Source organism: Mobula hypostoma, chromosome 19, assembly GCF_963921235.1.
Source record: "Mobula hypostoma chromosome 19, sMobHyp1.1, whole genome shotgun sequence".
NCBI lineage: Eukaryota > Metazoa > Chordata > Chondrichthyes > Myliobatiformes > Myliobatidae > Mobula > Mobula hypostoma.
This window is the reverse complement of record NC_086115.1, coordinates 6,050,552-6,064,619: the sequence shown is the minus strand read 5'-3', so window position 1 is coordinate 6,064,619 and position 14,068 is coordinate 6,050,552. Positions and strand designations below refer to the sequence as shown.

General features: G+C 39.1%; 1 protein-coding gene across 1 annotated transcript in view; it reads left to right on the top strand.

Moving 5' to 3' along the window:
- The window catches only part of cfap58 (cilia and flagella associated protein 58), a 288,786-nt gene that overhangs the window by 110,532 nt on the left and 164,186 nt on the right, over window positions 1-14,068 (top strand). The window contains exons 11-13 of the mRNA XM_063071110.1: window positions 1,072-1,218; window positions 6,841-6,981; window positions 9,199-9,422. Coding sequence (XP_062927180.1) covers window positions 1,072-1,218; window positions 6,841-6,981; window positions 9,199-9,422 — 512 coding nt within the window. The remainder of the gene's footprint in view (window positions 1-1,071; window positions 1,219-6,840; window positions 6,982-9,198; window positions 9,423-14,068) is intronic.

The window sequence follows — 14,068 nt, the reverse complement described above, 5'->3', positions numbered from 1 at the left end:
TCATTGTTGGCCAATCTCTTCTTCGGCTGGGGCTGATTGATCTACTGGCCCCTCTGATGCAACGGTCTCCCTCTAGAATATTGTACTGTATATCATTGACCAGAGCTTTAGTGCTCATGTGTATGAATATAAAAACTCTCCTTTGCATCTTCCATAGAAGCCATAATGTAGGCTACTGCTGTGTGGCTGCCAATGGGAATTTGCCTGCAAGAATTAAATGCCGCCTTCTGCCACACAGCAAAATAATAAAAGAAGTACTAAATTGAGTGAGTTATTATCAGAGCATGTTCAAGTCCTGTGTTCAGTGCCTTTCTGTGGACATAAATCTCCTCAATGCTGTTTTATGTGGTGTTTTAGTCAATTATGCAAAGGGGTCTATTTAGCAAAAGCAATAAAGGTACTTTATTGCACCATAGATAGGTGCACTTTAATTTCTAGGCAAACCTAGAAATTGTTACTGCAAGATCGGTATACCATTATCTGATAAATTTTTGGTATCCTACTGTTTTTCCAAAGCACAATAGCTATGATTATGTTACAGTAGGACATGCTGCCCTGAAAGGAATCCCAGTTCCACGTTAAGTAAAGCAAGCATTACAAAAGACTCATTTTCTTTCAGCCTTCGGAATGCCTGTCATAAGTAGTTGCAAAGTAATTAAATTTTATATATAGTCACTGGCTTGATAACATCAATTGCATCTTCGGCATTATTGTAATATTGCTTTGTGTTTATACGTTCAGCTTTCATGAGTTGAAAAATGACAACTCATTATTTACCTGCTGATTAATAAGCTGTCAAATCTGTGCTATCAATTCTCATTTTACTCTCAACAAAAAGAGTAGAATGTATATTTATTTACTAATGTATTGAACTGCTGCCACAAAATAACAAATTTCACAGCATATGTCAGTGATTATAACCCTGATTCTGTTTTACTTAATCAATAACTTGAGGAAAACGGTCGTATGTGAATGCGAATGAATTATTGGTAGAAAATTAAAACATAACATCATATTTGTTAATAGAATGTTTGAAATAATTTTATTCACTTTCTCTGTTTCATTTCTAAGGATGAGATAGCTGAAATGAAACGAAAACTAAAGATCATGCACCATCATATTGATCAATTGAAAGATGAGATAAGCTCAAAGGAGGCTGCACTTGTGAAACAACAGTTGGAGTATCAGCGCATGGAGAAAGAGAAAGATGCATTGAAGGTACTGTTGTAGAATTATTGCAATGATTCTTCCTTCCTCTTATTACCAAATTAAACTGTAAGGGGTATGTTACACCTGATATGGTTCAGTGTGATAGCATCCTGTTTAGTATTGGGTTAGTTATGTTAACATCTGGACTATTGATATGGTGAAAGCATTCATTTTCCACCACTGCAAATGGGAAATTTCAATTCCATTAATGATATAAATGTAGAATAAAAAATCTTGCATCAGAGGTATTGAACATGAAACTACCGGATTATTCTTCCAAAATCTGGTTACTAATATTCTTTAGGGTTGGAAATCAGCCATTCTTACCTGTTCTGGCCAATCTATGGCTGACATCCCAATTAAAAATGTTCAGGGACTCCAAAAGCACAGAAAGTTATGGATTAAATGTGGGCATATGGGCCTAGTATAGATGAGTACCATGATCAGTTGGGACATGGTGAGCTGAAGGACATGTCTCTTTGCTATAAAGCACGATGAAATCTATGAATGTAAATACTGAGTGAGAACAAGCTTGGGCTGGGCTTTGATTACCTAACCCAATGTGATTAACTCTTAAATCTTCCACCAAGTGAAGGGCAATTAGGACTTCCACTGGGCTTTCCAGTGAAATCCTGTGATGAATAAAAAATACTCAATGTTTTAAATTTTCTTTGATTCTTTCTGTTGGATGTAGTAAAAAGGGTGTTAGGACAATGTAGAGATTGAGATTCTAATAATAATTATTTCCTTTCATATGATCATGGAAATATGAGAAGCAAAACTTTAAGTTGTATCAATATTGGACATCCGCTCCCCCCCCCCATCCATGCTTACCACATGTAAATTGATGAAATTAGGTCATTTTTGATCATAGCCAATCACTGATAACGAATTGAATTCTTAACCAGCTTCATTTCTGGTACCTTGGAAATACCAGTCAATAACATTAAGTCAAGCCGCTTTGTGAATGTTAAAGAAAGTTACTAAGAGAAATTTGATCCCAACCAATCAATGTTAACCCATTGAAGTGTCACTTGCAGCTGGTTACACTCTATGGAAAGAGTAACAGTAATAAGGATACTAGCCTTTTAGCTTCTAAGTTCTCTGACCTACAGAAATGGATTGGTACTGTCTAAGAAGATGAAAATATAATTTAGCACTAGGATGCAGTATACACTTAGTGGCCACTTTATTAGGTACTCCTGTACGTCTGCTCGTTAATTCAAATATCTAATCAGCCAATCATGAGGCAGCAACTTGGTATATAAAAACATGCCAACATGGTTGCATGGTTCAGCTGTTTTTCACACCATACATCAGAATGGGGAAGTGACTGACCATAGAATGATTGTCGATACTAGACAGGGTGGTTTGAGAGTCTCAGAAACTGCTGATGCCCTGGGATTTTCACAAACCACAGTCACTAGAGTTTACAGAGAATGCTGTGAAAACAAAAAAAAGTCAGTGGCACTTCTGGGGGTGAGAATGCCTTGTTGATGAGAGAGGTCAGGAGAGATTGGCCAGACTGGTTCAAGCTGACAGGAAGATGATACTAACTCAAATAACTATGCGTTATAACAGTGATCTGCTAAAGAGCATCTCTGAACGCATAACATGTCAAGCCTTAAATTGGATGAGATACAGCAGCAGAAGACTATAGCTGGTTCCACTCCTATGCTCAGTAAAGTGGCCACAGAGTGACCCTACTTGGATTTTATACTTGTAATAATTGTACAACTCTGTTGTAAGTGGAGTGTGAATTTCCTCGATGTCTTGATCAACATACTGCTCTTAAATCAATCACCCCATAAACAACAGAACTGACCATTAATGTAATTTATTCATGGAAGTGCACTGTGAGGGCAGCTAAAACAGCATTTGTCTGGACAATGGTCTGCCCTTCAGAGTAATATATTATCCTGAGGTGTGATTAAAACTAAATATAAATGTGAGTGCTTCTTACTCCCAGTTTCTTTGTGCTGTGATGGGTGTAGAGTTTGTTAAAATCAATACTTTCAATGTGATGGTGAATTTACATTCATCTATTTTTCATATTTGATGCAGTGTCCATAACAACAAATCATTTCCACCGCCTGCATCCACCTCTGCAGTTCATTCCCTCTGCATTTGAGTGGAGAGCAAAATGTGACGCTGATTCTCTAAGCTTCCCTTTGTAAATGTCATTTTACATTTTCCTGTGGCTTGAACCCCTGCCATATGGCTGGCCACCAAGCATTGATTAATTGTTGCAATAACTCATCATTTGATGAAATCTTTGCAGACCTTTTTGCTTGTTCTTTTAGGAGGTATTTCTGTTTACAAACATGTTGTGGGTAATGGTGATTATTGCTGCTAGATTTGGGCTGATTTTGGCGCAGTGAATGCACTCTTGCCTCTATGTCAGATTATTATTGATTTAAATTCTATCCAATCACTTGAGCATTCCACTGCGGCAGTGCCATGTTGTTAAAGGTGCCATATTTTGGATGAGGTGTTAAACAAAGATTGTATAAGCCCTTTGAGCCGAAACTCAAACTACTATTTCAAAGAGATGCAAGAAATTTATCCTCAATATCCTAGCCAACAATTATTCCTTGAACAACCCCACTAAAAGAAATTGTCTTATCTTTATCACATTGCTGTCTGTAATTTGGTGGTTTTTGTATATTACTATTATGACTGCATTAAAGATACATATAGTCAGGTGGAAGAAGGCAGCATACATGAGGTTTAGGAAGCAAGGATCAGATGGGTCTATTGAGGAATATAGGGAAGCAAGAAGGGGCTGAGAAGAGCACAAAGGGGGCATGAGAAGGCCTTGGCAAGTAGGGTAAAGGAAAACCCCAAGGCATTCTTCAATTATGTGAAGAAAAAAAGGATGACAGGAGTGAAGTTTAGGACCAATTAGAGATAAAGGTGGGAAGATGTGCCTGGAGGCTGTGGAAGTGAGCGGGGTCCTCAATGAATACTCCTCTTCGGTATTCACCAATGAGAGGGAACTTGATGATGGTGAGGACAATATGAGTGAGGTTGATATTCTGGAGCATGTTGATATTAAGGGAGAGGAGGTGCTGGAGTTGTTAAAGTACATTAGGACGGATAAGTCCCCGGGGCCTGATGGAATATTCCCCAGGCTGCTCCACGAGGCGAGGGAAGAGATTGCTGAGTCTCTGGCTAGGATCTTCATGTCCTCGTTGTCCACGGGAATGGTACCGGAGGATTGGAGGGAAGCGAATGTTGTCCCCTTGTTCAAAAAAGGTAGTAGGGATAGTCCGGGTAATTATAGACCAGTGAGCCTTATGTCTGTGGTGGGAAAGCTGTTGGAAAAGATTCTTAGAGATAGGATCTATGGGCATTTAGAGAATCATGATCTGATCAGGGACAGTCAGCATGGCTTTGTGAAGGGCAGATCATGTCTAACAAGCCTGATAAAGTTCTTTGAGGAGGTGACCAGGCATATAGATGAGGGTAGTGCAGTGGATGTGATCTATATGGATTTTAGTAAGGCATTTGACAAGCTTCCACACGGTAGGCTTATTCAGAAAGTCAGAAGGCATGGGATCCAGGGAAGTTTGGCCAGGTGAATTCAGAATTGGCTTGCCTGCAGAAGGCAGAGGGTCATGGTGGAGGGAGTACATTCAGATTGGAGGATTGTGACTAGTAGTGTCCCACAAGGATCTATTCTGGGATCTCTACTTTTTGTGATTTTTATTAACGACCTGGATATGGGGGTAGAAGGGTGGGTTGGCAAGTTTGCAGACGACTCAAAGGTTGGTGGTATTATAGATAGTGTAGAGGATTGTTGAAGATTGCAAAGAGGCATTGATAGGATGCAGAAGTGGGCTGAGAAGTGGCAGATGGAGTTCAACCCAGAGAAGTGTGAGGTGGTACACTTTGGAAGGACAAACTTCAAGGCAGAGTACAAAGTAAATGGCAGGATACTTGGTAGTGTGGTGGAGCAGAGTGATCTGGGGGTACATGTCCACAGATCCCTGAAAGTTGCCTCACAGGTGGATAGGGTAGTTAAGAAAGCTTATGGGGTGTTAGCTTTCATAAGTCGAGGGATAGAGTTTAAGAGTCACGATGTAATGATGCAGCTCTATAAAACTCTGGTTAGGCCACACTTGGAGTACTGTGTCCAGTTCTGGTCGCCTCACTATAGGAAGGATGTGGAAGCATTGGAGAGGGTGCAGAGGAGATTTACCAGGATGCTGCCTGGTTTGGAGAGTATGCATTATGATCAGAGATTAAGGGAGCTAGGGCTTTACTCTTTGGAGAGAAGGAGGATGAGAGGAGACATGATAGAGGTGTACAAGATAATAAGAGGAATAGATAGAATGGATAGCCAGTGCCTCTTCCCCAGGGCACCACTGCTCAATACAAGAGGACATGGCTTTAAGGTAAGGGGTGGGAAGTTCAAGGGGGATATTAGAGGAAGGTGTTTTATTCGGAGAGTGGTTGGTGCGTGGAATGCACTGTCGGAGTCAGTGGTGGAGGCAGATACACTAGTGAAGTTTAAGAGACTACTAGACAGGTATATAGAGGAATTTAAGGTCAGGGGTTATATGTGAGGCAGGGTTTGAGGGTTGGCACAACATTGTGGGCCGAAGGGCCTGTAATGTGCTGTTCTATATTCTATGTTCTATATACATTTCTAGTTGGGAGTGTCCGAGCATAAAGAGCACTATATAAATGCAATTATTTGTTTTTCTTAATTGTTAAGTGCTTTATCCATCAAAACTATAATCAGTAAGAGTTATTCCATATTTTGTTAGCCATGGATCTTGGATGGTGTTTCCATCTTAAATGCCAAAGACAACTAATAGGTCATGAGGTTAAGACACCAATTATTTTCAATTGCCTGGTGGAAAAAATGTAGCTGAAGGCACTACTGCGTGATTGGAAAGGTCTGGCTATCTTTTCTTAACCAGACGTGAATACAGTTAAATATGCTGTGTATTATTGTTGAGTCAAACTGAAAACAGGTCACAGTTGACAGGCTGGGTCATTTGTCCTCCTGGTTCACCGTGACCTATTTTCTGCTCAGATGGGTTTTGCAAGCTCTCCAGTAAATAGTCGCAAATTACATTAGCTAGTGGTCACAGCAAAATGGAGATGAATTGGTAAGTATTGGAGCTGATGATGGAGAAGGAAGGAAATCAGGGGAAATATTCATGAATATTTGCTAAACGACCTCTTAGGCAATAATAAAATTTGTTTACGCTTCTGGAATCTGCATTACTAATTCGGTCAATATGATGCTTGGCTCTGTTGTGTTATTTGCAATGGGTTTTATGTGAATACTAATTTAGTAATCTAAACCTCATGCCCAGTGACTGTGATCCACAATACCATGATTCTGTAGTAATTCCAATCTCTAATTTGTTCGAAATAATGATCTTGCTGAACTGACAATTGGAGAGGTACTCTGCCATAAGATAGAACTGGTCTCCATTGTTCAGTAAAACGCTTACAAATTATATAAAGCAGATGTGTAGTAAAACGTAACTGTATTTTGCATTTGGCTCCAAGCTGATCGACGAACTTTCAAACTATTGGTTATTCACTTTCATAGTGTAGCATGATATGCTGATTGTTTCAAAGTGTCCTCTTTTTCTTTCCTAACCATAGACTGAAGTGCAGAAGATGAAGCAACAGGCGCAAGACACCAGGATTTTCATTGAAAATCAGGAAGTAGAAGAAAGAAAGCTTCTGAAGATTATTGAAGAGGCTGACACCGAGAGAATTCGTCAGAAAAAGGAGTTAGATCAGGTATGAGACATAGGGGGTAGGAGGATATTAAATCCCTCCACTCCAAAATCAATTCACATATAATAAAATATAATTAGGTACTCCATAACTTGTAAGTTTATACTTAAAATGGCAGATGTTGTTTACCACTACACTCGGTTACCCATTAGGATTTTTGTTAGTTTTCTGTAGTGGATAGCACATTGCTTTATATAATGCCGGTGATCACCAATCGGAGATCAATTCCTACCAGTGTCTGTCTGGATCTTATATGTTCCTTCTGTCATCACATAGGCTTCCTCTGGGTGCTTCCGGTTTTCTCCCACAGTCCAAAGGTGTATGGGTTTGGGTTCGGGTTACTGAGTTATGGGCATGAAATGTTGGTGCTGGAAGCATGGCAACTCTTAAGGGCTGCGCAGCACAATTCTTGCTGATTTGACTTGACACAAACAATGCAATTCACTGTAAATTTTCATGTTTTAACATACACATGTCAAATAAATCTAATCTTATTATTTTCTTTATTTTTTTTATTGTATTCTACTGTTCTTTTCCAGGATAGTTCCAAACCCAAACACTATTCTTGTTCTCTACTGTGTTCTTAATTTCCTTGGTTGGAGCATATATATTTGGATGTTGGATATATTTACCCATGTTGTTTACTCTGAACTCAAGTTTGCAATCTGCTTGTGTTGTATTTGCATGCCATAAATAACATCCTGGATGTTAGCAGAATAATCAATAACAGGAAATGATGAAGGACATGCAATCAGCAGATCTTGCTGCAACTCAACTGAGGTTCATTAATATTAATAGAATGAAGTTCCTGCTGATTATTACCTGGATAAGGGATGAATTTTCCTTTGACATGGACATACCATTAGAAGAATCTTATCTTTCTTGATGACCTGCCATTTCTCAAAACTTATTTTCTTCAGTGCTTACTAGATATGGTCAACAAGCTCTTGCATTCCAATGGAGCTGCTGGCAGCAGCTCAGAAATGAGGTGGACAAGTTAAAGGAAACAAATGCCAAAAAAAATTAAGAAACTATATAAATTAGGGCTGTGGACTGGGCCAAGACGTTCACCCACTTACATTTGGATGCACCGTATCAGGCATTAAATGACAAAAATGTGGTATATTGAAGGGAAAATGGGAGTGCATCTGCAGCCACTTCTCTTTAATCTGCTCCTCCATCATTAAAGACCTTAGATTAGATACAACTTTATTGTCATTGTGCCGAGTACAGATACAAAGCCAATGAAATGCATTTAGCATCTGACCAGAAATGCAAAGAATAGTGTTATTTACAAAATAACTGTGAATAAAAAAAGTGCTACAGCACACAAATATAAAAGTACTGAGACAGTACAATACAGATGCAATACTGCTTAGCGCTGTGATGTGAGGTTCAGCAGGGTAACAGCCTCAGGGAAGAAGCTCTTCCTGTGCCTGCTGGTGCGGGAGCGGAGGCTCCTGTAGCGCCTACCGGATGGGAGGAGAGTAAAAAGTCCATGGTTAGGGTGAGATGCATCCCTGATAATGCTTTTCACCCTGCCCATGATGTGGACCTCTTTGTGTGTTCCACCTTATTGCTTCACTATTATCTTCCATGGGTTCATCTGTGTAAGCCTCTCACTTACTTAGCCTTTGTGCCTCTTTCTATTCCACACCTCTCCGCTTAGACCTTCCTTGAAACTTATTGAACAAAGCTCTTCTCCACTCTTCCTTGGAATGGTATTTTTTTTTAGTCAGCTTTTTCTTTAAATTAGATGCCTTGATCTTTTTAGTTAATCTTAAAAGTAACCCCGGCAGTTTCTTATTTCTATACCTAGCTTTAGTACGCAGCACAGTGACCATTTTGTAAATAGATCATAAGATGCAAGCTGCTTGTGATCTGCTATTGAAATTACACAAGTTTCTTTCTTCTCTTTGCTGAACCAACAGCTTAAGGTTATCTAAAATCAATTTTCTCCTATACTTTCCAAACAGAGTCTTAATTTATGGGTTCATAATTATCCCATCATATTCCTATTAGCAAACATTATGGACCATTAAGCATATTATGTGCATTTAATTGCAGGAAAGCCATTCTTGTTATTTTAAGCTACAAAGCTTGAGCAGCTCTGGAGATTTATTTTCACTCAGCTTTTTCACTGAAAATATATGATTTCTTTGCTTTGTCAAATTTACATGTTTCTATAAATTAACTTTTTTTCTCAATATTCTTACCAAGGTCATCAGTGAGAGAGATATTTTGGGAACTCAGCTTGTACGCCGCAATGACGAGCTGGCGTTGCTATATGAAAAGATCAAAATTCAGCAGTCCATGTTAAATAAAGGAGAGATACAGTACAGACAACGGGTGGATGATATTCGCTTGCTCCGCGTGGAGATAAAAAAGTTAAGACGGGAGAAAACCATCCTAAGCAAGAGCGTTTCTAATCTGGATGATCTCAGGTAAAACCAGGAAAACTTCTTGTAAAAGAATTCTTAAAATAAATCAATAACGGGATATGGGCACCAGTAAGACCAGCATTTATTAAGCTAACCTAAGTGTGCTGGCAGTGCAGTACGGACTTACACTTAGGACAAACTGGGTCTGGAGAAGTGCAATATGTTTCTTAGCCTGAAAGATGTATATGAATAATTAACTCTATACAACAATCTAATAACGTCCTTTATTGCCACTTGGCTTTTTATTTCAGAATCAGGTACATTATCACTGTCTTATGACATCATATCTTGATGCCATCCAACATTCCACCATTTTCATCTTGAACTACACCATTGGTCCTTTTATTTTTGTGACCACTGTTAAAATATTAATTCAGAATCTTGTCTGCATCTTTTACATCTGCTTCCACAAGTTCTGTTCTCTGTTATTAATGAACGTAGTTTTTCATGATTTATCAAGCCATATCATACTTTTGACTAGTTATTTATTTTAATAAAAGGAATGACTGTTTCATAAGTGAAAAACTCTTACCCCTGGTATTAAGTTAGTGAAACACTTCTATACTTGCTCTCTGCATTTAATAACTTGTAAGGCAGCAAGGAAAATCTAGGGAACTACAGGTTAGTAAGGCTACAACAGTGTAGTTATAGTCTCTAACAATTGACACTTTTACTCTGGGAAAAGAGATGTTGACTGTTTCCCCTATCTGTCATAATTTTATAAACTTCTTTTAGGTATCCCCACAAGCTCTGATGCTCCAGAGCAACCAACTCTAGTTTTTTTTTATTTCTCCTTTTAGCTCATACTCTCTAATCCAGGTAGCATCCTGGTAAATCTCTTCTTACTCTTGCAAAGCCTCTAGATCCTTCCTGCAGTAGGGGACCAGAATTACACACAACATTCTATGTGCAGCCTAACCAAATATTTATATAGCTGCAACATGACTTCTTGTACTCAGTGCCCTGACCAATTAAAGCAAACATGCCATATACCTAATTTACCACCCTAACTACATTTGTGGATACTTTCTACCTTATTCCTACCCCACCGGCTCATTTCTTACATTCTTCAATGGTTATTTCGTGTGGCCATGGATGAATAATGTATTTTTCCACTCTATGTAAATAATCTTTTAGCCCACCAGAGGGACATTTATTTTCAAAACAATAATAGTAACTCAATATAACTTAGTAAAATAATATGGTGTGCAATTGACCCGATGAAAGCCTTTTAAATTGGAATTGACTCCTTGTAATGTTAAGACCAAATATTGACTGGATATCCCAGAGGACATTTGGCTATATTCTATGTCAGCTGGAGATAGAATGTAGACCAGTACAGCAGAGGAATAGGCTTTTTGGCCCACAGTGCTGTGTTGAATTGATTACCAGTTTAATCAACTGCCCAATTAAACTTTACTGCCTATACAATGCCCATATCCTTCCATTTCCCTCACTTCCATGTGCCTATCAAAGAGCCTCTTGTACACACCTGCTGTATTAGCCTTCATCACCCACCCAGGTACCCATCACTCTCTGTGTATATAAAAAAAAATGTGCCCCACACATTTCCTTTGAACGTACTCCCTCTTATCTTAAATGCATGTCCTCTGGTATTAGTGAGATAAGGAACATGGTCAATCTTTTGCCCCCATGGGTAGACAAAGTTGTTTTAGAATACAATTGCACTTTTGAAATTCTCCTCCACAGACTATGTTAATAGAAACTGTTCTCAAATATAACTACTGATCAAAATAATTTGAATCAAATTAAATGTATAAAGTAGTGACAAGCAAAATTAGAATAAATTGGACTGAATCTTTAAATGTTGTTTAATATTCTCTTGATGAACTGAACAATTTGCGATAAAATGGAATATAGAAATATAAGTGATGTAGCATTAGTGTAGATACTGCACACCATGGGGAAGCCCTTTTTCTTCTCTATACCTTGTCTTAATTTATGATCTTCCTTCTGTTGAACCAAGTCTTGCGTTTAATACAAATGGACACTTCTGCCATAGGAACTAAATCAATCTTTACTTACTGGTGGCATGCCATTAGAACAAGAAGAAAATTCATCCTGAATGCACTGCAGATACATAAAGGAAATGGTATCTGACGGCAGGGCAATTTTGCAAATTTATGTAACCTGATCAATTGACCTCATGGCCTGATATTCTATATGAATACAGTTCTGGTTGATCCAATCAAATATTGCCATACTTGACGGCATGTGTTTGGAATAATTTTCAAACATTTCAAAGTTCAAAGTACATTTATTATCATATTATGTATACTTTATACAGCCTTGAGATTCATCTTCTTACAGGCAAGCACAAACAAAGAAACATAATAGAACCCATTCAAACATAAGAAGACCATCGATCTTCGATCACATCGAACACCCAATGTGCAGAGAGGGAAAAAAAACAAATAATGCAAACAATAAAAGTAAGCTAATAGCATTTAGAACTAAAGTTCACGAAAGCGAGTCCACAGCCAGACAGGTTCGATTGCAGCCTCAGCCTTGGTTGAGTACAGAGATGAGTAAATTGCGGAGCAGCGAGCTGACGTTCAGTGCAGAGGTGAGTAAGCTTGGCAGAACAGTGAGCTGAACCAGCCCAACCCTCGCCTCCAGCCCCTGCACCCTGACCTTTACAATCTGGCCTGACACTTACATTGTCTAAATAAACCTTGGGTCATTCCTTGCACCTGCTCCAATATGTTCTTGGGCCCATTACGTAGACGCAATTGTTATCCTCATTAATTTTACGCTTTGTTTGGCCTCTCATTGTCTGATGGTGTTATTCTATATTATTTCAATTTGCACTTTTTTTCTTTTCTAAGTTTCCAGTTCAGTGAGTGTATAATCTAAAGCTTGTGTTGCCTTGAGTGCTGCTGATTTATTTTAATTTTTGCTAAAAGGCTACTTCACTGAAACTGCTTTTTTGCACTTAAACCAAAAGACATAGGAGCAAAGTCAGGCCATTTGGCCCATTGAGTCTACTCCGCCATTCCATCAGGATGATTTATTATCCCGCTCAACCCAATTCTCCTGCCTTCTCCCCATAACATTTGACACCATTACTAATTAAGAACCCATCAAACTCCGCTTTAAATATACTCAATGAGTTGGCCTCTGTGGCAATGAATTCCACAGATTCACTGTCCTAAGGCTAAGGAAATTCCTCCTTATTCCTATTCTAAATGTCCTTCTATTCTGAGGCTGTGCCTTCTTTTCCTAGACTCAAGGTTCAAAGTCCATTTATTATCAAAGTATGTATACATTATGCAACTTTGAGATTCAACTCCTCACAGGCGGCCACAAAACAAGAAACCCAAACGAACCAACACCAAATGCAGAGAGAGAAAAAAACAAATTGTAGACACAATAATAGTAAACAAATAGCATTTACAGTGAAAGTGAGTCCTCAGACACAAAGCCCGAAGCAGCCAGAGCAGGCTCACGTCCTCAACATCCGAGCAGTAAAGAGTGGAGTAAACTATGTGAAGCAGCATGCAGAATCCATAAGGCAGGAGCAGAAACAGGCCATTCAGCCCATCGAGTCTGCTCTGCTGTTCCATCATGGCTGATCCTGGATCCCACTCAAATCCATACACCTGCCTTCTCACTATATCCTTTGATTCCCTGACCAATCAGAAAACAATCAACTTCTGCCTTAATTATACCCACGGACTTGTTCTCAACCACAGTCTGTGGCAGAGCATTCCACAGATCCACTACCCTCTGGCTAAAAAAATTCCTCCTTACCTCTGTTCTAAACGGTTGCCCCTCAATTTTGAGACTGTGTCCTTTAGTTCTGAATACCCCCACCATAGGAAACATTCTCTCCACATCTACCCTATCTTGTCCTTTCAACATTCAGTAGGTTTCAATGAGATCCCCTGCATTCTTATAAATTCCAGTGAGTACAGGCCCAAAGCTGCCAAATACTCTTCATTTGTTAACCCCTTCATTCCAGGAATCATCCTCGTGAACCTCCTCTGGACTCTGTCATGACAACACATCCTCTCTGAGATACAGGGCCCAAAACTGTTGACAATACTCCAAGTGCAGCCTGACTAGTGTCTTATAAAGGCTCAGCATTATCTCCTTGCTTTTATATTCTATTCCCCTTGAATTAAATGCCAACATTGTATTTGCCTTCTTTACCACAGACTTGACCTGTAAATTAACCTTCTGGGAGTCCTGCGCGAGATAATAATCTGCATTATTGTTCCTTCTACTAAAATGCATTAGATTATCATACATTTTCCAACAGTGTATTCCATTTACCACTTTTTTGCCCATTCTTCTAATTTGTCTAAGTCCTGCTGCAATCACATTGCTTCCTCAGCACTAGCTACCAATCCACCTATCTTTGTATCATCCACAAACTTTGCCACAAGACCATCAATTCCATTATCCAAATCACTGATAAACAATGTGAAAGTAGTGGTCCCAATACTGACCTCTGAGGAATGCCACTAGTCACTGGCAGCCAACCAGAAAAGGCCCCCTTTTTTCCCACCTGCTGCCTCATGTCTGCACCCATTCCTCCATCTATGTCAGTATTTTTCCTATAACACCATAAGATTTTATCTTGTTAAGCAGCCTCATGTGTGGCACCTTATCAAATGCCTTCT